This window comes from Mirounga leonina, unplaced genomic scaffold (assembly GCF_011800145.1).
Source record: "Mirounga leonina isolate KUSES-001 unplaced genomic scaffold, KU_Mleo_1.0 Mir_92, whole genome shotgun sequence".
In the NCBI taxonomy this organism is placed as follows: Eukaryota; Metazoa; Chordata; class Mammalia; order Carnivora; family Phocidae; genus Mirounga; species Mirounga leonina.
Window position 1 is genome coordinate 23595706 of NW_023270852.1, and position 26428 is coordinate 23622133.

At 39.5% G+C, this 26428-nt stretch overlaps 1 protein-coding gene across 1 annotated transcript in view; it reads right to left on the minus strand.

Annotated features, from left to right (window-relative positions):
- Window positions 1-26428, minus strand: part of LOC118004277 (disks large homolog 2) — a 776050-nt gene that overhangs the window by 386013 nt on the left and 363609 nt on the right. The window contains exon 10 of the mRNA XM_034995567.1: window positions 11394-11462. Coding sequence (XP_034851458.1) covers window positions 11394-11462 — 69 coding nt within the window. The remainder of the gene's footprint in view (window positions 1-11393; window positions 11463-26428) is intronic.

Consider the following 26428-nt stretch of genomic DNA (forward strand, 5'->3'; position numbering starts at 1 on the left):
TTGTACCTTCAGGGTGAATAGCAAAAGGAGAGAGAAACAAAAAAAGAAAAAGAAATGAATGCAGAATCAAAAGAAAAGGAAGAGGAGGGGGCAGTTTATGGAGAGGAGGGAAGGGAGAAGGAAAAAGAGAGTAGGAGGGGCCAGGGACAGGAGGTAGAAGAAGAGAAGCACAGGAAGCAGCGGTGGCAAGGAAGGATCTCAAACTTTTGGCACACAGGAGATAAACAAGCAGACAAACACATCACACAAAAACCAGTGGAACAGCAGAATGATCAGAGATGGGATTCAGAAAACCACATCTCTGCAGACCATACGGTTCTGATAAAGCAGCTGGAAGTCTCCATCAGGTGGCCTCTCTGGAGGAGAAAGTCACCCATGAGTCAGCCTCCTCATTATAAATTTCTAAATGGCAAGCTCTACTGACTTCACGTTGCTCTAGTCAGTGCTCAGCTCAGAAATACGTCCAGACAGATTTGTCATCACTGCTTGTGCAGCCATTAATGATGGCAATTTCTCTTTGCCTACTTAAGGGCTCCTCATTGTTCAGATGAGAGCCTTCTATGACCTCCCTAACCTCTCAGTCCCCTACTACAGATCCCCTATTACAGGCACTATGGGCATCACAGGCCACTTTTTCACAGTACTTGGCATAGTCACAGAGTTACATTTGTTTGAGTGATTATTTGATTAATATCTGCTTCTCCCCACCAGATTGGGGGCAGAGATGGTGTCTGCAAGGCTCATCATTATATTCCCAATTAATTTTATTGATTGGGCACAAACCCACGCAAGTCAGTAAGAGCAGCCTTAATACTAGAAAGATACAAGAAAAAGGGCAGTATTCAAAGAGGGATAATGGGGCAAATATAAGGTGGTGCCAGGATTATAACAAGGAGATTTGTGGCCGATAAGTCTTTCTGCCACTTTGGGCAGATAAATCCTGTCATGGTTTCCTGTATTCATTTTTACTAGCCTGACAAACCTATGACTGGGTGCTTTTTAAAAAATCCCTCCTTGGTTCATTCAGTACATTAACTAGCTCTTCAACGCCATCTCAATCAACGTCATGGGTGATCATATTATCATTAGCATTAATAATAAAGAGTATTGATGGAGAGGGGCAATTTTCTAGTTGAACATTCTGCAGCACACTGTTTTGAGTATGCTTAATTATATAATAATAAGGAGGAAGTTTATTCACAACTTACTTTGAGCCCTTTATTAAAACACTTTATTAAAAACTAAAAAGGTTTCCAAGGAAGACATGTAGGGATAAGTAATCATACTGGCATTGAACTACACACAGAAAATAAGAATTATTTATATAAAAAAAACCCCAACAAACTAAATTCCCCAGTGGATTCTATGGCATCCCTCCAAGACAAATTCCAGCTGCTTGGCAATGAACATCCTTCATGTCCAAGGCCATCAAACAGGATGGCCCAGCAGCTCTTGATAACCAGACTCCTACCCTGTCCCTCCCAGCTTTCTTCCTAGTCCTGCTGGGTAAAACAGATGCCAACAGGATAGAAATATTATTCCTCCACTTCTTCTAATTTAGCACATTGCAAGATAAGTGAAATCACTGTTAGGTGCTTGGGCTATTTTTGTTAATGTTCTTATATGAAAACTGGATTTTTGACAATAACTATAATGACAAAAACCTCCAAAACCAGGAATCATACTGAGCTCTACACTGTTTCAACATCTTACTTGGGCCTCCAAATTGGCCAATTTGTAATAACAAAACACATGTAATTCTGAGAGGGCAGGAAAAGGTGGTGATTTAAAAATGTGGCTTTATGTCCCAAGTCTGTCACTTAGTACCTGTGTGACCCCAGGCAGCACCTTTAACTTCTCTGAGCCTCACTGTCCCCACCCATAAAGCGGGATAATGTGCCCATAAACAATAATAATAATTGTTGTCAGAACTAGATGAGATCCACAGAAAGCACTTATATCAGCTGCTATTAAATAGGAAATATTTAGGGCGCCTGGGTGGCTCAGCTGTTAAGCGTCTGCCTAAGGCTCAGGTCATGATCCCAGGGTCTGGGGATAGAGCCCCACATCGGGCTCCCTGCTCGGCGGGGAGTCTGCTTCTCCCTCTCTCTCTGCTTCTGTTCCCTCTCTCGCTATGTCTCTCTCTGTCAAATAAATAAATAAAATCTTTAAAAAATAGGAAATATTTAATGTTCTATTTCTAGCATTTGAATATAGAAAATATCCTGTTTGGACTTTGCTGTCTATGTATCTAAGCCACCTGCTTTTATGATGGAGTGCTATATATTCTTTATTTTATGTCTTTCCTTTATTCACTTTAGAGAGAGAGCACGCACAAGCCTGTGCAGTGGTGGGGTGGGGAGCAGGGGAGATAGAATCCCAAGCAGACTCCATGGTGAGCACAGAGCCTGATGCACAGTACAATCCCAGGACCCTGAGATCATGAGCTGAGCCAAAATCAAGACTCAGGCGCTTAACTGACAGTGCCACCCAGGCGTCCCTATGTTGTGTCTTTCCCATTTCATTGTTCTAAGGAAGACTTTCTTTGATGGAATAATAATGATAATGGTGGTTAATGTTTATAAAAGTCTTTAGCTAAAAAAAATATACATCTAGATCCTCCTTGTCAACTCCCCAAATCTATGTGGATATTTTACTTGAAATTCCAAATTTGAAAACTTCTGTCGCATACAAGAAAGTGGAAATTTTTTGTTTTTGTTTTGTGTTTGTTTCTCCCACAGTTGTTCTTTCAACAGCAGAGGGCGTTAGAAACCCAGGCCCTGGGAGACAATTAGGATCCCATGAATGGCCGCCCTTAACTATGCCCTGGTTCTTGGCAACCTCAGCATGTTTTCAACACTGATAAATTTTTGGCAATCCTTAAAAGTTTGCTGTGATGACACCTTTTATACTTTCAGCTCTACACATGTAATGAAGAAAGATTACAAGGCCTAGGGAAGGATGTCTTATCGAGTAAGGAAATGGAAAAAAGAAGCAGTAGGCCAGTGGAAATGGGGCTAAGGAAAATAAGCTTGACAGCTCCAGTAGGAGCAGAGGTGGTAATTGCAGGGACATGAGGAGAAATGAAAAGCAAACACATGGTGTGAACTACAGGAAACATACGTTCTAGAATTATCTGCTGTTCTGATTCCTAACGCGTCCTCTGAGGTTTAAGCTCTGAAGGTCCCTCTTCCCTCTGGAGATGAAAGGAGGGGTCTGTAAACTCCCTTCTTCCTTCCAAGCAACTAGGACCCTCAGAAGGTGACCTTGCAACAAAAGAAAGGCTGGGACTCTCACCCAGAGCTTTTTCACCCAAGAGACGAGTTGTCTTTATTGCATTATAAATCACAAGCAACAATATTTTTGGGAGAGACAGGAGGAAATTTGATTTTTTCCTAAGCATTTCTAAAAATCACCTAGTTGGTTGTCTTTTTAATTTTGTTGTATTCTCCCTAAATAAACTCTTTAGCTAGCCGGAGAGCAAATTAAAGAAGAGGGCCATAACTATATATATTTCTTAATACATTCAAAAGATACATAAAGATCCTCTCCACTTAACCCAACTTGGCCCCCTGTTTTGGTGAGGTCACTTACATTTCTGTGGTTAACAAAGTTTTATATTTTTGACCAGTAACTCCAGCAAATAACAACCTGAATAAAGCTTCTCTTTCAAGTCTGAAAGTAGTTCAGCATACCAGGGCCCCCTCTGTTACTCTCAGAAACCCTGCTTAGCACTGCTTTTGAGGATCAGGGTAAGGAAATGTGTTGGACAGACTTCAGGGTAAGGAAGGAAGTTGAACATTCATACTGATTATGAATCCTAAAGGGCGGCTGGGTCTGTGAGTGTGTGGGTAGAGATGACCCAAGCCACTGCCCCTGAGGGCTAGCTGTCTAGAGCACAATGGTCCTTTAGGTTTCACATTTGGAAATATTCCTAGAAGTTCAGAAGCCAAACCTTTCTTCTTCAAAACTCATTAAACTATACAATGTTAGAGTTGGAGGGAATCTAAGACACTGATGATTTAACTCAACCTTATCACTTTGTGTATGCGGTAACTGAGGTCTGCTCAAAATCACCCAGTAAGAGAGGGCAGACTTGAACCTAGAACCCAGATTTCCTATTTCTCAGGTCAATAATGCTTCACTTTCTACAGTGACCATGTGTTTTGGAACTGAACATCTGGGCATTTAGACTAAGAAGACTATTTTAAGTCAGCATCATCCTGAAAAATCTGAAGCACATTAGCTATAAAAAAGCTTTTCCCATCAAGGCAAAAGGAGTTGGGTAGAGAACAAGAGAGCCAATGATTCCAGCCAAGGTTCTGTTCCCAGAATTCTGTTTCCTTGGAAAGCACACCTGTTTAGACCCTTCATGGGAACACCAGAGGCTCCCTGGCCCCAGTGGTGCCATGGTCTCAAGAGTCCAGAGGTCTTAGGGTGTGGAGAGGGGGTCTCTGGTGTCAAAGGTTCATGGCTATTGCCATCAAGACAGGCCCTGTCCCACTAAGAAAGAATGACAATGATATCAACACAGAACAGTTAGCCTGAGAGGATGGGTTTTCCCCTAGATCTATCTGTTTACAGACACAACTGCTTTTGGTTCTTTGGATACTCAGAAGACTTCTCTATTTGGGAGAGATATTTAGTTAGGGTCAATTAGACAAATCATCCACTCTAAAGAATTCCTTCTGTAATATCACTGAGGATGGCTCTCTAGTTTCTTGTTAAGTGCTACTTGTGGAGGATGCTCAACAGTCTCCAGGGCAGCTATTTCACTGAGGTGAAAATGCCAGTTAGTAGATATCTGCTTCCATGATGTTGCTCAAACGATCTTGTAAGGGAAGATAAAAACGAAGTGTACACCCCCTAGTGGATGAAAGGACTCTACCTTCACGCTGAAGAGACTTCCTCTTTGCAGTGTTAGCCAAGTACTTTAGGTTTTGGCACATAATTTCCCTTTTTTTAAACCTCTGCCTTGTTCCAAATACATTCCTCAAAGTTCAGTTTGTGTCACCCACTCCCCCCTCCCCAACACAAACACCAGAAGCCTACCTGGTTTCCCAGAGACAATCGCTTTTAACCATTTTGGTTTTAATTCTCATGGTTACCTCCATATTGTTAAAAATATGCTTATAAGAGAGCCTTTCTTTAAATTCTATTTTGTTCCCAGAATTACTTCTGTTTCCATGAGTATAGTTTTTCTCTGTGCATGTGTGTTTTTTAAATCTTGTTTTCATCATTTTGCGGGTTTGTTAAACTATTTGGTAACTTGTGGCTGGCTATGCATATTCAAGAATGAATTAGTAGAAAGGCTGCAGGGGATGCTGCAGATCAGGGCAAGGCTTTTCCACTGACAGGCTTCCGGTTAGGTAAGCAAACCTGAAAACTATCCGTGTATCTGGCTCTGCCGTGTGGGCAACATGCAAACTAGCTTATCTAGGTTCCTCAGAAGAAATTCTATTTCTTTAGAGAAGAGCCTTCAGTTTCTGACTGGTGGTAAGTCCCTGCCTGGCAGCTGCTGTGTCAGGCATGTATATGCTGAGTGGGGGCATCCTCAGTCTTATTCTCAGACTCTGCGCTCAGTCCCATCCGTTGTCACTATTCTAAAGTCTCTGAATTTCCTGGGCTCTGCCAGGCAGTTCTGCCACCTCCTGAACCCGAGGCCCCTGCCTGCAATGCTGCTGCACTGTGATAGGCCTTTTTGTGAGTGGCGCCCCGGAACCTAGGAGATGGCATTTACGTAGAACACCCCAGCCCTGCCTCTGCGGGTGATTGAAGGCTGGGGTTGCTTTGTTCTGTTTGGTCCATCTGCTTTCTGTCATCCAGAAGTGTGATGGAATCTTTTGTCTTTTGATGCCTCTCCCACTTCCTTTACCATTATGGGACTGTCCTTTTTTTATTCTTTCAGTGTCCTTTTAATGGGGTCCCAGGAGGAAGAAGAGATGAAGGGGTGGCGAGCTGTATCTGTCAACCTGAACCTGAGGCAAGGAGATCACACTGTGAATGGGGATGTTATTCTGCCTCCTTATGCCTGGCATAGTTAAAGATGACTCACATATCAATTTAAAAAACAGCAGTAACTCTAGGTGGAGGCTCAATTGGACAGTTTTGTTGTCTACATGATCAAATTAACTGGAAATCTAAAATAGTCCCACTTATTTTATGTCAAGTAAATAGCAACTTAGGTGAAAAATACATAAATGTAAGGACTTTTAAACTACATTCATTTAAAAAATATCCTAAGCAGTTGCTTTTCATGAAAGCATTAGGAAGGTAAATTTTGAAACAATGAAATTTCCAATTTCAGCTTATTACCTCCGCTCAGCGGTATAACACCTTAATGGGAATCTGCTAAAGACCCGCTGGCCTATGCAAAGTGAAAAATGACTTTCCCACTATGTGCTCAGTGACAGTGATTGTATGCCACATTATCTCTCTATTTGTGGGCCTGCTGGGCACATATAGCATGAATTTTAGTGTTCTGAACCTTATAGAGAATTACTGAGGTATCCCCTTCTAAATATTCCAGCAATGCAAAATTATTTCTACCTCCAGTATTTTATTTTATATCCAGAAATGTTTTATATATATATATATATATATACACACACACACACATATATTAACAAGTGTTCAATGAGGGTCTTCAAACTAATCTAGGCTATAAAAGTTTTGTTTTCTCAGAGCACTTGGACTAAGTATATATTCAGCTAGTACTTATTGAGGGTCTAATATGTACCTGCTACTTCTGCAGAAAGCTAGTGAGTCCTATGTTGGTCTCCCTCTTGGCTAAGGAGAAAATTCATGCTTAGAGAGAGGGGAGGGGTCCTGTTTAAGACAGACAACAACAGATGGCAGAGAGGCCAGGATTCAAAACCAATTCTTTGATTCCAGAGTCAGTTTTCTTCCATGACTGCAAGGAACACAATATTTTTCATAGTGCATGATTCGTTTGTTAAATATGAGGCAAAATGTTTTTTATCAGTTAAAACAATGGAGCATCGCTAAGAATACCATTTTTTTTAAAGATTTTATTTATTTATTTGAGAGAGAGAGAGATCACGAGAAGGGGGGAGGGGAAGAGGGAGAAGCAGACTCCCCACTGAGCAGGGAGCCCAATGCAGGACTCGATCCTAGGACCCTGGAATCATGACCTGAGCCGAAGGCAGATGCTTAACTGACTGAAGCACCCTGGCGCCCAACCATTTCTGATTTTAGAAAAGGAGTCACCTTTGTATTATAAAGTCAGGGGAAGGCCTTTGCATTTTTGGTCTCATCTCAGCGGAGAATTAGAATTAGTGATTGTGGTTATCACAGATGTCATTGCATTCGAGTGGAAAACAGTGCAAAAGGCTAAAAAAATATTTATTGGCAACCTGCTAATAAGCTTTTGTGAGTAAGAAGAAAGAAAAGATGTGGAAATAGCTTTAGAAGAAAATGCTCTTATTTAGACTAGCTGGAGGAAATCTGCTCTGTGTTAATGACCAATATGTGGACTGACAGTCATTCTGTGCTCTGGGGTAGTCTTCATAAGGAACAAGGAATGTTAAGTAGAGACCAATGGGCAGCTCAGTCCCCATACCCTCACCTCTATCACAAATACCTCAGCTACCTAGCATGTACATGTATCTCCAGATCTACTCCAAATGGTGGGTTATTAGCTCTGTTTAATGATTTCTAGGCTTAGAGTCAGTTCTAGTTCTTTATCATTTTGAAATGGAAGTCCCAGGAAGTTCTTCACTGTGTCTAACTTATCCTGAATGTGGTTTATGAATGGTGTGACTAGGGCTCTCCAGCTCAATAAAGCCTTTTCACGCTGCATTGTTGTACAGAAGAATTTAATTTGATTTCAAATCCAACTGTGCTTTCTAGGTAGGTGTCCTTGGGAAAATTACTTATCTTCTCCAAGAATCAAGATTCAGAAAAATGGATGCTTATTTTATTGACTATTTTGAAATGAAATTATAGAAGATAGATGGATGAGGAGAGAGAGAGAGAATGAGAACACACCAGGTACCTAATAAGCACTTGATAAATGTTAGTTTCTTTTCTTTCCCTTGAAGGAATATCCATGAATTTGAACTATTTTTATTCCAACAAGTTGCACATTTTGAATGTAATCTCTTTAATGACGAGCTCCCTTCTTCAAATCATAGAATCCTAACCCTGTCAATGTTTTCCTGATAGAATGCTGTCCCAGCTCTTTGTTAACTCTGGACGTCCTTTCCTTTGCCCATTCCACATGTCTGATATAACAGGCAGAATTCAAAACTGATCACGGTCCTTTGGAGAATGTGACCAGCAAGTTTTGTGGAATAGTTTTTCTAAACTATGGCACTTTCCAGAAAGAGGAAATCGGTAGGGGTGGTATGGAGGGTGCACTCACAAGGCCACACACACCTGCACTGCAGGTGCTGACTGATGAACATTCTTAAGTGCAACTGGAGAATGTTCCCAGGCTGGGGAGACTATTTCCTCTTGTGTTTACATAGTGTCTTTGTCTTAAACTTTCTGAGAGACATATAACCTATATTCTTTGCTTTGGAGCTGAGGATAAGCCGCTATGTAGAAGAGGCTTACACTATTCTTTAATGTATTTAATGAGCATTTAAGTATAATCTTGGTAATTAAAATACATATATATGTGTGTGTGTGTATATATATATTATATATATATTATATATATATACATAAACTCAGCAATGAAGCAAACTCAATGATTTGAGTTGCTTCCACAAATGATTATTACCTGTGTATATAGGAATATGCCTCTCCAAAGTACAGTGATGACACCGATCCCTGACTGTTTTAACGAATCCTTATTTAATATAAATGCAAAACTCTCCTGCCTGATAAATTAAGTATATGTTATGTATAACAACAGCAATGAACATTATACTATACTATAGCAAACACATATAATGCCAGTACTATTATAAAAAATAATATATATAACTTTCATTCTTGAGAAAAACTCTCTAAGGAAATACGACGTATGTACATTTTACAGATGAGGAAATTGAGGCATATAAAAACAAACAAACAAACAAAAACATACAAAAAAACAAGCAGCTTGCTCTCACACAGCCAGTAAGTTCCTGAGTCCAGACTTAAACTCAGGGAGTCTGGCTACGATCCAGAATCTAGACCAACTTAAATATTACTACAGAACCAAATTCTGTGACTTACCGATTGAGAACTTCTTATGCCTTTTTTGTTTTTTTATGGACTAGAACAAATGTTACAAAGAAGATACTGTCCTGTTGAGAAAAAAGCTGCTTAATTCTCCAGAGCTATTTAGCTATTATTCATATTTAGCCTACCATTCCTATCTCTCTGCTTTTGTTTGTTTACTGGAGGAACCAAAGGGGTTTGACGTTCTTTACCATCATAAACAGAAGAGGAGGGAGCTGTCCTTTTAGGGGGGAGTGTAGTGCCCACGGAGAGGCCACATTCTTTTTGCTCACTTTCCTATGGGTCTGGGGACATGCAAGGGGTTTCCTTAGCTGAGGGCAAGAAAGGACACTCCATGAAAAGTATTTATAATATTTATGCTCTTCCATGAAGTAAAGACTAACATCTTTCTCCAGGGTGGATCTCCATTAAGCCATGGAGTTTGTTGCTTTGCCCCGTTGCTACCCAGGATAGAAAAGAACCATAGGGAGAGAAGACAAGAAGGTCAGCCAGGGAGAAAAGAGGTAAGGACCGTCCCTGGTAAGCTCTACCTGAGGGGGAGGAAAGATGGCTGTCACTTGGCCGGCAAGCCTCAGGTTTGAAGCTGCTGAGGACAGATGAGAAATGGGGACTCCGGGCATGGGAGGGATTGCTATGGTTCAGGTAGTGAGTGTGTATGTGAGTATGTGGGAGGGTACAGTGTGCTATTGCTAGGTGTTCTGTGGAAGAGACAGCTGGGTCTCCCAGCAGATCACTTGGCTGGAGGAGCTGTGGGAGTCTCCCAACATTGGTGCATGTTTGGTTATCCACCCATTCAGGCTACATCACCAGAGATAACCAAGAGAAAGGGGACAGCCACAGTAGAATGGTGAGGAAGTGCCAATTCCTGTTTCCTTTTTTTTTTTTTGCCCCAATACTACCAGAGGAGAAATCTAAGAGAAAGGACCATCTAGAGGGGTGATATCAGAGACAGAGCAGACCATACCCCTGTCAACTCCAGAACACTCTGGTGGAATCCAAGTCCTAATTATGTTAGAAGGAGGGACAGAGGTCTGAATAAAATATAAAATTTTAAAATAGAAAGGACTAATAAATAATAAAGTTAGAGATTTAAATTGAAATGCCATTAAGGAAGCCTACACATCATTGAGAAATAGGGTTGAAACAAAATTGGTAACAGATATTGGAGAAGTAAAATGATTTAATTTTTATACATTAATCAATTAAATGTTCTCAATTCAACCAGCTATAATTATAAAACAAGTAGAGGGAAATATTAACCCCTTCCTCCCAACCCCTCCAGCTTTTGTCTGATTGGGGAATTCAGAAATACAAAATACTAAGTCCTCTACATGTAAGCCTGCCCAGCCTACATCTCCATTCTTTTTTTTTTTTTTTTTAAGATTTATTTATTTTAGACAGAACAAGCAAGAGAGAGTGCGAGCAGGGGTAGGGGCAGAGGGAGAGGGAGAGAGAGAATCTCCAAAAGACTCCCCGCTGAGCACAGAGCCTGACACTGGGCTGGATCTCACAACCCAGACACCATGACCTGAACCAAAATTAAGAGTTGGACCCGTGACCTATTGAGCCACCCAGGCACCCCCAACATCTCCATTCTTATCTCCTGCCCCACTGCTTCACACACCCTAGGCCAATCTCTGAGTCACCTAATGGCCTTATGCCACCTCATGCTTGCTCATGTGTTCATGTTTTTGCACATGCCCTTTCTTCTGCTCAGAGCACCCTTCCTTCCAGTGTCTGCCAGGCAAATATCCATAGGTGCTTCAGTTCTCAGCTTGACAGTTATGTCTTCTCTGAAACCATCCTGACTTGCTTTCCCCTCCTTCTTTGATGCCCATTCTCAGCCAGGTGTCCTTCCAGGATCTTCCATTAATCCCTTACATGCATCTCCTTTGTGATGCTTATACCGGATGCAAATATGTGTCTGTATTTCTTTTTTTTTTTCTTTTAATTTTTTTATTTCTGCCACTCCCAATAGACAATGAGCCCTCTGAAGGTAAAGAATAGATCTCATTTGACTTGTTAAATGAAGTACTAGCACATACTTGGCATATAACATAAGCTTTATAGATTATTTGTTAAGAGAAGGAAGGAAGAAAGGAAAAAAGGGAAGGAAGGAAGGAAGGAAATTTTTGTATGCCCTAGTGATAAGGCTCCAGTTTAGTGTAAGAGAAGGCTCCATATTATTCTCATCTTACCCTTCCAGGGAGATGGCCCGTTGGAGGGTGACTGAAGGCTGGCGGGTTGCGGTGCTGTGTTGAGAATGACTGCAACAAAAGAAAGAAAAAACAAACACAGGTCATTTATTTAAAACATCTTTGCACATTGTAATCAGTCCTATTGTCAAGAAAAGAACCAATCTTGAAAGAAATACAGTGGAGCTGGAATGTTCTTTGGTGATAAGTAGAATCATCCACCAAAATCTGGTACTCTACCAGATAAGGGGGTAATATTTCCTTATAATTTGATTTCAGCATGTATTATTCAAAAGTAACCTTGAAATGACAGAAAGACATGAAAAGAAACAAAAATATTTGGAAGAGGTAATTTTCATAATTTCATTATGATGCAGTGTATTACTTTTTAAATGAAGAACATTTTTATAACACATTTTTAAACAGTGGATTTGAAAATTGGAGAAGTATTTAATTAGTATAAGCTTTCATATTAGTTCACACTTGCAACACTCACTTGTAAAATTAATAACAATTCAGCTGTTGGATGAACACAAAAACTTGAAAAATGAGACCTCTGGTTGCATGCCAACCTTAGAATTTAATGTAAATCCATATTTTGTTTGGTTGCATGGTAATAAGACTGATTTTGTAGATAAGCAGTTGCAATAAAAGTTATGTTTATCGTTCATTTTGCACCATATTGCCTGAATCCCTTTTCTACATTTATTTGTTACTTCTCTCAATCCTATGAGGTACACCCTGTCCCATTAACAGGTGAAGGAACTAAGGTATGGTGAGGTTTAGAAACGTGTCCCAAGTCATGTGGTAAATACTTGTGCTTGAGATAGCATCTAAACTGTCTGATTCTAGAGCCATTATTCTTAACCATCATGTTATATCATCTCCCAAATGGTGACAATTTTTCAGATTTGTAAGAACATGTTTTGAATCTCAGAATACCCTTCAGTTAGAGATAGAGGTTCATCTGAGATATGTACAATAACAATCCAGCAGCAAAAAGTAATGCTTTGTAGATTTCCTATGTGTTAAAATGTATGATAAAATGTGTTTCAGTGTGTAATTTTAGTTTGTAGTGTTGATATAATATCTTAGTTGTAATATTAGTTATAAACACACACACACACACACACAGGTTATGAAGGTGTATATACACAAATATATGAATAAAGAGAAACCCGAGTCAGATGTTTGCAGAACATTAGACACCTTCACACAACTCCACAACTTCTCAGCACGTACTTCTGAAAACACTGACATTGTCACAGAGGGCCAAGCTGTAGGCTCCAGATTTTCATCCAGAAATTCAGTCATTATGGATGATAAGTGGTATCTCTCTGTGAATAGCATTTAGTTGTGACATGGATGACATTTATCTGAGGTTGAGGGAGAATTTGGGCATTGTAGCTAAAAACTAGAGAATGTTGCTGAAATTAAGGATTGTGCCTATGTTTCCTGGCATCCTTCATAGTGTCAAGTGTGATATATGTTCCCTGAACGTTTTGACTGGCAGTTGAAAAACAGCCTAGCGTTCAGGAGCTGGACCAGGTAGCCAGATGCTTGAGTTAAAATCCCAGCTCCACCAAATGGACAAACGTGACCTTGCTCAAGTGATCTACATCTCTCTGTGTGTCAGTTTCTCACCTGTGAAATCAAGATAGTAATAGTACTTTCCTCCTGGGATTGTTATAAGGATTCAGTGAATACAATGTTTAAAACAGTGTCTGTTACATGGTAAAAGCTACATAAGTATTTGTTAAATAAACCAATATGATTTAGCAGAATGTGTATTTTAACATAGCACTAAATAAGAATAATTACTTAGATCATTTCTTTTAGTTATATAGTCAGTGCCACAAGGTGTGTATTTGTGAGTATAACATAATTTGGTGATCAGTATCAAATTAAAATATATTTTCTATTGTAAAAACATTATAAATTAATGAAAATCAAAATAAGAGAAAATTAAAAAAAATCACATATAATTCCATTACCTTGTCTCAGATGTTACAGAATTATCTAATTAAATTATTGCAGCTGTCCTGTAGGTATGTATGAGTAGCCACATTGTATATATAAAAAAACAAAACACAAAAAATTTAAACTACTTATCAGAAATCAATAGCTTGCAAATATGGAGCCAGAATTCAAACTAAAGCCTATCTTGTTGCCAAGTGTGTGTACTTTCCATGCTATGTTATTGACTCTCTATATGTCCACATGTGCTTCATATAGTTTTATATATACACAGACCATATATAGCTTTATATCCTGCATTTGCTTATTATATTATAATTTAAGCATTTCTTATAGGGTCTCCATAATTATTATTTTTATGTTATATAATGTTATTTCCTCTGAAGATATATTTAACTATTCTTTTATGGTTAGATATTTGGGTTATTTCTACTGTTTTAATATTATAAACAATGCTGCATGAATATATTGATATCAGTTACCTTTTCTTTTTTTTTCTACTTTTTTTTAATTTTTTTAAATTTTTTATTCTTATGTTAATCCCCACACATTACATCATTAGTTTTAGATGAAGTGTTCCATGATTCATTGTTTGTGCACAACACCCAGTGCTCCTCAGTTACCTTTTCTTATTTGACAATTTCCTTTGACTATATTCCCCAATGGAAACATTCACTAGGTTCTTGATTTATGTTATTAATTACTTTTCCAAAGCTTTGTATCATTTTATTCCCTCCAATATATATTATAATATATATTCCATTTAATATCTTTTAAATAATATAAAATATATATACTCCAGTTTCACCACGATCTTATAGTCACTAACATTATAATTTAAAAAATTGCTAATATGTACAAAATGATACTTCAGATTTATGAGTATTTCTGCTTTTTACTAAAATGACCATTTTTTTTCTATATGCTTGTTAAATTGTGTTTCTTTTGTTTAAACTGTTTAATCCTTTCCTTTGCCATATATATTACACTGGTTTAGAAAGTACCAACAGTCCTTTTTGGGTAAAGATCAATGATGCCTGCTAACCAAGATGAATGAGTAACTGGAATTCCTGATAGCTTCCTCACCATTAGCTTAGCCCATATAATTAAAACAAAGAAATATTCAGTAATCTCTCTTTACTTATCACTACCTTAAACTAATTACTTTATTATTCTACCCTAAATTATTCCAGTAACATCCCTCTTAAAGTTTTAGTGACACTTAAATTAAATGTGGAAGATACCTTGAAGTGCTCACAGAATTTGACTCCTCGTATATTACACATGCAAAGTCAGCCAGTTTCTCCGAATGTGTAAATTTTGAACCAACAGAGCCTTTTACAACATGTAATTACCCTTTTACTTTACTAAGACAAATACAGTGAATTATTTGATAAGTCAAGACCTACAGACACAAGGGAATTTTTGGTTTTCCCTGATAGCAATGTGTAAGCAGGACTTGAATGGGGAACACGTGCAGTAGGTATTAGGAGCTACCAGATGGTGATAATAACTGGTGTTTTTTAAAAACACCGAACATCTTCCCCCTGGAACCAAGCCGGTTCTGTGCATTCCGTATTACTGACTGCGTAGACAGTGTGTTGTTAGTTCTACCATGACTGACAAATTACAAGGAACCTGTGCCTGGCCCTTTCAGCTCCTCAGGCAGAGGAGAGCCAGATGGAATTCTGAGAACCACAGGAAGCAGCATGGGAGGAAGGCACAGCTAAAACTTCAAGCTTTTAACATTGGAGAGCTAAGTGCTCAGAATATCTTTGTCTTAAAAAAACCCAGTCTTATCAACAAATGGCCATTATTCTCCTTCTATCATTTTTCTAGACACTGTTAGAGTCTATTCTGTGAAGCAGTATATGATATGCCTCCCTCACCACCCCAGTGCAGTTGACATGCTGTTTGGTACACCATCCCATCTTTTCCACACGTCCCAAATAGCACCAGGACTGAGAATCACCACCATTTATTTACACACCTATTTTTTTCCCTGCTAAGTCATGCATGTTTTCAGAGCAAGGAGTGAGGCTTATCCATGTGCACATTCTCAGCTCAGCGCTCATCCACAGAACATGCTTTATAAAAGCCTTTCTGAATGATGAAGACCATGGGCTGAGTTCCATCTATCTGTAAGGTCCCATGCCCTGTCTCTTTCAAACTTTGTAACAACATTGAGAGCTAGTCATTATGCCCACTTTTGAAGGAAATTAAAGAGCAAGGTCTCACAGCTAGTAGGTAGCAAGAGTAGAACCCATGTTTGCTGGCTCTAAAGTACTTGTTCCTCTGAGACAAATCATGTTGCCTTATAGAAAGGTGAAAGCAAAGCTCTGTGATTAGTTCGGAGAGAGGATACCACACATTTTGTTAGGAAATGCTGAATCTCACTGACAGTTTTGTTTTGTTTTGCACAAAATAGCACCCATTATTTTCACCTTATCTGTCCACCTTGCATGTCAGTAGCTTTTGACGATCATTTTTTTTTATGAAGATAATTTAAAAGAGGATGGGTATTAAAGAGGGCACGTATTGCATGGAGCACTGGGTGTTATACACAAACAATGAATCATGGAACACTACATCAAAAACTAATGATGTAATGTATGGTGATTAACATAACAACAAAAAATTTTTTAAAAAAAAGAAGGACTTCTCTGTCCTATCCACACCATCTTATTAATGAGCCCTGAACCTCTATAAGCATTTGAGTGACAGTGAACGGTGGGTGAGTAGGATGAGAAGGCTCAGCAGCATGTCACAGCACTGACAATGGGGACGAAGTCCTGTCATGTGGTAGAAACCTATGGTGCCACTCTGCACTTAGGCAGCTTGGCTGAAGTGGCAAATCAGGCAACTATGGAGATAAATCTTACCAAGACTTTTTAAGATTTAGAGAGAGGTAACAGCCTTATTGCCTTTCTAAAAATCATGCCATCATTGAATAAAACTGAGCCAGAGAACAGTAGAATCTCTTTTCCAGGAACTCTCTGATTTTCCAAGTAAAAGACTCTGGTTATTGCCTAAGAAAATGATATTTGAATGGTGCTGAAAGATGCAATCCCACTGCTGTGTGAAATTAAAATTTTGTTGAGCATCTGAATTGAAACTGTTTCATTACATATGCAACACAAAGGACCTAGATGGTGGTGATAAATGGCTTTTTAATTTTCTCCAACTCTAAAGCAATAAGAGACAGGGTAACTGGTCTTTCCAAAATACTGTAGCATTAAAACTTTGTCATTTTGTGGAGAACACAAAAAGGTTTTGGGTCTTTTATTAACAAGCTGATAACAACAAACTTATTTAATGTGCCTTGTGAAGTCCCATCCAACTAAAATACCTCCTGATGTGTTTTCAATATTCTGTCTCATTCTTCACCCACATTTCTGAAGAACTTTCATCTCTCCTTGTCATTTTTAACTCTTCACTTGAATACCTGTATCTATCATTTATCTGATCTCTCTTAATATTTATTTCTTCTCTTTTTCTACTTTCCCTGTCTTCATATACATGCATTAAGTTGCCATTATTCTTAAAAAGAAGAGTATATGTCTTCTTGGGTATCCAGCCAGTACCTCAAATGCAACATAACCAAAACACTATTACCTTCTCGCATGAAGCTAGATATCTCTCCTGTTGCTTCACTGATACTTAACATGAATTGTCTCATATAATTATTTGTATCTGTATCTTCTGGTTACATCTTCTGGTTACATCCCAAATGCTCATTGGGAATTTACTATGTACCAAGGATCATGTTAGGTGCTTGGGATGACTCTTTGATTCCTTAATAGTGTAGTACTCAATAAATACCTGATAATAAAGCCAGTAAAATCAAATAAACCATGTGGGCTCTTCTCATATAGATAACATTTTTTAATAAATCTCTAGGTATATTTGATAGACAAACCATCTAAGCTGGATCTGGAAGGATGTATACATATTTTAAATGGTGTAGACGGGAAAGGACTTTCTGAGAAGCTAGAAGAGTATGATCAAAATCATGGAGGGTCAAAAGTATGTGTTGTGCTCTGGAAACCTTGAGGGTTTGGCTTGGCCAGAGCAGAATAGCTAGGGATGAGGTCAGAAAGCTGACTTGGGGTGGGTCAAGAGGGGCAATGAATACCATGCCAAGAGGTGTGGACTTTACCTTGATGGCAGTGGTGAGCGCTCTAAAGTTGGGGATCAATATGGTGCTATCTATGATTCAGAAGGGTAAACCTAAAAATACTCTGAACAGTGGAAGGAAGAGGAGGGAATCTACAAGCAGGGAGACCAATGGGAAATCATCATGAGAAAGAAAAATAATAAATGCCTAAACTTGGACAATGGCACTAGGAATATAATTGAGTTTGATTTTGTATAAGCTTAGCTTAATGTGCCTGTGACACATGTGGGGAATATGATCTACAGTAGAACAGTTTTACCTATTGAAAAGTTCTTTCTCTTGGTGTAACACTGATACGTCCATAATAGCCACTGAAGGACAGATATTCTTGCATCTTCTATTCTTTCTAATAAACATTCTTAACACTTCTGATTCTTTTTCAGATGGTATTAAGATTCCTAGCTATATTTCTTTCTATACTCTTACATTTTTCTTTTTTCCTTTTTATTTATTTATTATTAAAGATTTTATTTATTTGTCAGAGAGAGAGAGACCACAAGCCAGTGGAACAACAGGCAGAGGCAGAAGCAGGCTCCCCACTGAGCAGGGAGCCCGATGAAGGACTCGATCCCAGGACCCTGGGATCATGATCTGAGCCAAAGGCAGATGCTTAACCAACTGAGCCACCCAGGTGTCCCTATTTTTACTTTTTTAAAGATTTATTTATTTGAGAGAGAGAGAACAAGCAGGGGGAAGGGTAAAGGGAGAGGGAGAGACAGGGAAAAGGGGAAAGACAGAGAGAGAAAAGTGGACTCCCCATTGAGTGCACAGCCTGACGCAGGACCCTATCTCATGACCTTGAGATCATGACCTGAGCCGAAATCAAGAGTCAGATGCTTAACTGACTGAGCGACCCAGGTGCCCCTTTTTCTTTTTTTTTTAAGGATTTTATTTTTAAGTAATCTCTACACCCAGTGTGGGGTTCGAACCCACAACCCCAAGATCAAGAGTCATACACTCTACAGACTGAGCCAGCCAGGCACCCCGATTTTCTTCTGATTTTTACTTAAATTGTAGAACCCAGAAATGAATTCAGAGATCCAGATACGTTTAAACTAGGGCTGAGTGCCAGGAGATGTTGACTTTCCTCCACCTGTATTCTATACTCCTTCCAGAGGAGCCCAAGATAACATGGAATTTTAAAGTTTGCCTAATTGTATTGTTAAATTTAAGGTCAAGCTAACATCTCATATATTTTTGACATCAAATGATTTGAAATCAATTTTATCATGTACTTGTATATTGGGTTTTTGGAAACTCAATATAATTAATATCTACCACTGTCAAATTTAATGGTATTAATTTTGATCTAGTTTTATAGTTGAGCTCACATTAGGTCATCAATTCAACTCAATAAATATGTATTGAGTATCTAAGATGTGCTAGCCATTACAGAACTTCACTTTTTCATGTAGTTTTGTATCATCTTCAAATATGATAAAATGCCTTTTACATTTTCATGCAAATTATTAATTACAATAAGAAACAAGGACCATGCATTGTTAGCAAATCATCACCGATCCTTCTTCAGTTTAACTGTTCAGTCCACAAGTTTTACTACTAGCTCTCTTTTTATTTTATTTTATTTATTTATTTGTCAGAGAGAGAGAGAGAGCGCGCACAAACAGGGGGAGCAGCAGGAAGAGGGAGAAGCAGGCTCCTGACTGAGCAAAGAGCCCAATGCAGGACTCCGTTTCAGGGCCAGAAGATCATGACCTGAGCCAAAGGCAGATGCTCAGCTGATTGAGCCACCCAGGCATCCTAACTACTGAGCAATTCTTAATCAACATCTTTTTTTTTTTTTAAGATTTTATTTATTTATTTGACAGAGAGAGACAGCAAGAGAGGGAACATAAGCAGGAGTGGGAGAGGGAGAAGCAGGCTTCCCGCTGAGCAGAGAGCCCAATGTGGGGCTTGATCCCAGGACTTTGTGATAATGACCCAAGCCAAAGGCAGACGCTTAACAATTGAGCCACTCAGGCTCCGCAAACAACATCTTTTTACAGATTAACCAATCCTCTCCATCCCCAGTGACAAGCTGACCAATGTTTACAGCAATTGAAATGCTCATGGCCCATATATTCTCATTCCTTTGATATGACTTGTAAGTTTACTAAGATTCAGTTATGATTGTTCTCAAATCTGTTTATTCTTATTATACTCATTTTATAATCATGTAATTTAATGTTACAAAACTGAAATATGAGTGTGTAAAAAGACTTGTTTCTATCAAGAATAAATTTACTGATCTGGGGGGCGGAGCAAGATGGTGGAGGAGTAGGAGACCTGGATTTCGTCTCCTCTCAGGAATTCAGCTGGATAGGGATCAAACCATTCTGAACACCTACAAACTCAACAGGAGATCGAAGAAAAGAAGAACAACAACTCTCTCATCAGAAAAGCGACCACTTTCTGGAAGGTAGGACATGCGGAGAAGTGAATCCGAGGCGATGTTCGGGAGGAGAGACAGTGGGGGAGGGGCCTCCATCGGCCGCTTCTGGCAAGTGATAGAGCCGCGGAGCACAAAATCGGAACTTTTAGAAGTCTGCTCCGCTGAGGGACGTCACTCTGGTGGCTAAGCGGGGGGGTGGAACCCTTCGGGACAGTGTGGTCTCAGGACCCTCGGGGTCACAGAAAGACCGGGGGTGCCTGAGTGTGGCAGAGCTCCCAGGTAATGGAGCAGGGAAGCTGGCTGCAGAGGCGGAGCCCAGGCGCGGGCTCTCAGCTCGGGGTTGCCCTAAACCGTGATCCGTGGCACAGTCAGGCCCCTGCTCCTCCAGCAGGGACCCAACAAGCGGCAGATCCGGGGAGACTCACCTTCCTTCCCCGGGAGGAACCGCGCGGGAGTGCACCACAGGGATCTGCTGGGTTTGGAGACTCCACCCGGGGTCGGGTGCCAGAGATAGAAACGCGCGGTCACAGGCCGGGTGAGCACGGAGTGCGGCCGGAGACCGGGGAGACGGGAGTGACTGACGGCTTTTCTCTGGGGGCTCACTGAGGAGTGGCCCGAGTTCTCGGCTCCTCCGGGGCGGAGATTGGGAGGCCGCCATTTTCACTCTCCGCCTCCAAAGCTGTATGGAAAGCTCGCAGGGAACAAAAGCCCCGGAGAGCAAACCCGAGCAGATTACTTAGCCCAGACCGGGCAAGGGCGGAGCAATTCCGCCTCCGGCAGAGACATTTGGAAACCACGGCAACAGGCCCCTCCCCAGAAGATCAGCGAGAACAGCCAGCCAAGACCAAGTTTACCGATCAATGAGAACGGCAGAACTCCAGCGCTAGGGGACTACTGCACATAGAATTCATGGCTTTTTAACCATGATTCTTTAGTCTTTCAAAGTTAATTTTTTTTTAACTGTCTTTTTGTCTTTTTATTTCTTTTTGAATTTTTCTTTTTCCCTTTTTCAACCAACATCTTATCAATCCCTTTTTTTAAAAAAAACATTTTTATTTTTCATTTTTAGAGTCATATTCTATCCCTTCATAGTAGTTACCCATATTTTTGGCTTATATATATAAGTTGTTCTCTCTTTAAAATTTTGAGATAGTTTCTTCTAACAGATTAAAATATACCCTAAATCTCTAGTATATGGTGTTTTCTATTCCCCTGCCTGATCACAACCTCTCCCTTTTTTTTCCTTTTCTTTTTTTAAATCCCCTTCTTTCTTTTTTCAAACAACTTCTTATCAATTCCTTTTACAAAATTTTTTATAATTTCCATCTTTACAGTCATATTCCATCCCTTCATCATATCAACCCTTATTTTTGTACATATATAAGTTTTTCTTTCTTTAAAATTTTGGGAGGCACTTTCTTCTAAAAGACCAAAATACACCCCAAATCTAGTGTGTGGCACTGATCTATATACCAGCCTGATCATATTTGATCACATTCTGTTTTTTTTGTTGTTGTTGTTGTTTTGTTTTGTTTGTTTTTGTTTTTATCTTTATCTTTTTCTTTTTCTTTTTTTTCTTTCTCTTTTTTCTCTCTTTCCCTTTCTTATCCCACTGCTTCAGGTCTTTTCTGATTTGTTTAGAGTATATTTTCTGGGGACGTTGTTACTCTGCTAGCATTTTGTTCTCTCATTAATCTATTCTCCTCTGCACAAAATGACAAGACAGAAAAAATCACCTCAACAAAAAGAACAAGAGGTAGTACCGACTGCCAGGGACCTACTCAATACGGACATTAATACAATGTCAGATCTAGAGTTCAGAAGCATCACTTTAAAGATACTAGCTGGGCTTGAAAAAAATATGGAAGTGATTAGAGAAACCCTTTCTGGAGAAGTAAAAGAGCTAAAATCCAAACAAGTAGAAATCAAAAAGGCTATTAATGAGGTGCAATAAAAAATGGGGGCGCTAACTGCTAGAATAAATGAGGCAGAAGAGAGAATCAGTAATACAGAAGACGAAATGATGGAAAATAAAGAAGCTGAGAAAAAGAGAGATAAACAACTACTGGATCACGAGGGCAGAATTCGAGAGATAAATGATACCATAAGACGGAACAACATTAGAATAACTTGGATCCCAGAAGAAGAAGAAAGAGAGAGAGGGGCAGAAGGTATAATGGAGCAAATTATAGCAGAGAACTTCCCTAATTTGGGGAAAGAAACAGGCATGAAAATCCAGGAAGCACAGAGAACCCCTCTCAAAATCAATAAAAATAGGTCAACACCCCGACATCTAATAGTAAAACTTACGAGTCTCATAGACAAAGAGAAAATCCTGAAAGCAGCTCGGGAGAAGAGATCTGTAACCTACAAGGGTAGAAACATGAGATTGGCGACAGACCTATCCACAGAGACCTGGCAGGCCAGAAAGGACTGGCAGGATATATTCAGAGCACTAAATGAGAAAAATATGCAGCCAAGATTCCTCTATCCAGCTAGGCTGTCATTGAAAATTGAAGGAGAGATAAAAAGCTTCCAGGACAAACAAAAACTAAAGGAATTTGCAAACACAAAACCAGCCCTACAGGAAATCTTGAAAGGGGTCCTCTAAGCAAAGAGAGAGCCTAAAAGCAACATATACCAGAAAGGAACATGGACAATATACGGTAACAGTCACCTTACAGGCAATACAATGGCACTAAATTCCTATCTTTCAATAGTTACCCTGAATGTAAATGGGCTCAATGCCCCAATCAAAAGACACAGGCTATCAGACTGGATTAAAAAACAAGACCCATCAATATGCTGTCTGCAAGAGACTCATTTTAGAACCAAAGACACCCCCAGATTGAAAGTGAGGGGGTGGAAAACCATTTACCATGCTAATGGACACCAAAAGAAAGCTGGGGTGGCAATCCTTATATCAGACAAATTAGATTTTAAACCAAAGACTGTAATAAGAGATGAGGAAGGACATTATATCCTACTTCAAGGATCTATCCAACAAGAAGATGTAACAATTGTAAATATCTATGCCCCTAACATGGGAGCAGCCAATTATATAAGGCAATTAATAACAAAAGCAAAGAAACACATCGACAACAATACAATAATAGTGGGGGACTTTAACACCCCCCTCACTGAAATGGACAGATCATCTAAGCAAAAGATCAACAAGGAAACAAAGACTTTAAATGACACACTGGACCAAATGGACTTCACAGACATATTCAGAACATTCCACCCCAAAGCAACGGAATACACATTCTTCTCTAGTGCCCATGGAACATTCTCCAGAACAGATCACAAGCTAGGTCACCAATCAGGTCTCAACCAGTACCAAAAGATTGGGATCATTCCCTGCCTATTTTCAGACCACAATGCTTTGAAACTAGAACTCAATCACAAGAGGAAAGTCAGAAAGAACTCAAATACATGGAGGCTAAAGAGCATCCTACTGAAGAATGAATGGGTCAACCAGGAAATTAAAGAAGAATTAAAAAAATACATGGAAACCAATGAAAATGAAAACACAACTGTTCAAAATCTTTGGGATGCAGCAAAGGCAGTCCTAAGAGGAAAGTATATAGCAATACAAGCCTTTCTCAAGAAAAAAGAAAGGTTTCAAGTACACAACCTAACCCTACACCAAAGGAGCTGTAGAAAGAACAGCAAATAAAGCCTAAACCCAGCAGGAGAAGAGAAATCATAAAGATCAGAGCAGAAATCAATGAAATAGAAACTAAAAGAACAGTAGAACAGATCAACGAAACTAGGAGCTGGTTCTTTGAAAGAATTAACAAGATTGATAAACCCCTGGCCAGACTTATCAAAAAGAGAAGAGAAAGGACCCAAATCAACAAAATCATGGATGAAAGAGGAGAGATCACAACCAACACCAAAGAAATACAAACAATTATAAGAACATATTATGAGCAACTCTATGCCAGCAAATTAGATAACCTGGAAGAAATGGAGGCATTCCTAGAGATGTATCAACTACCAAAACTGAACCAGGATGAAATAGAAAACCTGAACAGACCTATAACCACTAAGGAAATTGAAGCAGTCATCAAAAATCTGCCAACAAACAAGAGCCCAGGGCCAGATGGTTTCCCAGGGAAATTCTACCAAACATTTCAAGAAGAATTAATACCTATTCTTCTGAAACTGTTCCAAAAAATAGAAATGGAAGGAAAACTTCCAAACTCATTTTATGAGGCCAGCATTACCTTGATCCCAAAACCAGACAAAGACCCCATCCAAAAGGAGAATTACAGACCACTATCCCTGATGAACATGGATGCAAAAATTCTCACCCAAATACTAGCCAATAGGATCCAACAGTACATTAAAAGGATTATTCACCACGACCAAGTGGGATTTATCCCTGGGCTGCAAGGTTGGTTCAACATCCACAAATCAATCAATGTGATACAATACATAAACAAAAGAAAGAACAAGAATCATATGATCCTCTCAATAGATGCAGAAAAAGCTTTTGACAAAGTACAGCATCCTTTCTTGATCAATACTCTTCAGAATATAGGGATCGAGGGTACATACCTCAATATCATAAAAGCCATCTATGACAAACCTACAGTGAATATCATTCTCAATGGGGAAAAACGGAGAGCTTTCCCCCTAAGGTCAGGAATGCAGCAGGGATGTCCACTATCACCACTGCTATTCAACATAGTATTGGAAGTCCTAGCCACAGCAATCAGACAGCAAAAAGAAATAAAAGGCATCCAAATTGGCAAAGAAGAAGTCAAACTCTCACTGTTTGCAGATGATATGATACTTTATGTCAAAAACCCAAAAGACTCCACCCCAAAACTGCTCGAACTCATACAGGAATTCAGTAAAGTGGCAGGATATAAAATCAATGCACAGAAGTCAGTGGCATTCCTATACACCAACAACAAGACAGAAGAAAGAGAAATTAAGGAGTCGATCCCATTTACAATTGCACCCAAAACCATAAGATACCTAGGAATAAATCTAACCAAAGAGACAAAGGATCTGTACTCAGAAAACTATAAAATACTCATGAAAGAAATTGAGGAAGACACAAAGAAATGGAAAAACGTTCCATGCTCATGGATTGGAAGAACAAATATTGTGAAGATGTCAATGCTACCTAGAGCAATATACACATTCAATGCAATCCCCATCAAAATACCATCCACTTTTTTCAAAGAAATGGAACAAATAATCCTAAAATTTGTATGGAACCAGAAAAGACCCCGCATAGCCAGAGGAATGTTGAAAAAGAAAAGCAAAGCCGGCGGCATCACAATTCCGGACTTCCAGCTCTATTACAAAGCTGTCATCATCAAGACAGCATGGTACTGGCACAAAAACAGACACATAGATCAATGGAATAGAATAGAGAGGCCAGAAATGGACCCTCAACTCTATGGTCAACTCATCTTTGACAAAGCAGGAAAGAATGTCCAATGGAAAAAAGACAGTCTCTTCAACAAATGGTGTTGGGAAAATTGGATAGCCACATGCAGAAGTATGAAACTGGACCATTTCCTTACACCACACACAAAAATAGACTCCAAATGGTTGAAAGACCTCAGTGTGAGACAGGAGTCCATCAACATCCTAAAGGAGAACATAGGCAGCAACCTCATCGACCTCAGCCGAAGCAACTTCTTCCTAGAAACATCACCAAAGGCAAGGGAAGCAAGGGCAAAAATGAACTATTGGGACCTCATCAAGATAAAAAGCTTTTGCAAAGCAAAGGAAACAGTCAACAAAACCAAAAGACAACCGAAAGAATGGGAGAAGATATTTGCAAATGACATATCAGAGAAAGGGCTAGTATCCAAAATCTATAAAGAACTGATCAAACTCAACACCCAAAGAACAAAGAATCCAATCAAGAAATGGGCAGAAGACATGAACAGACATTTTTCCAAAGAAGACATCCAAATGGCCAACAGACACATGAAAAAGTGCTCAATATCGCTCGGCATCAGGGAAATCCAAATCAAAACCTCAATGAGATACCACCTCACACGAGTCAGAATGGCTAAAATTAACAAGTCAGGAAACGACAGATGTTGGCGGGGATGCGGAGAAAGGGGAACCCTCCTACACTGTTGGTGGGAATGCAAGCTGGTGCAGCCACTCTGGAAAACTGTATGGAGGTTCCTCAAAAAGTTGAAAATAATGCTACCATACGATCCAGCAATTGCACTACTGGGTATTTACCCCAAAGATACAAAAGTAGGGATCCGAAGGGGTATGTGCACCCCGATGTTTATAGCAGCAATGTCCACAATAGCCAAACTGTGGAAAGAGCCAAGATGTCCATCGACAGATGGATGGATAAAGAAGCAGTGGTATATATATACAATGGAATATTATGCAGCCATCAAAAGGAATGAGATCTTGCCATTTGCAACGACGGGGACGGAACTGGAGGGTATTATGTTGAGTGAAATAAGTCAAACAGAGAAAGACATGTATCATATG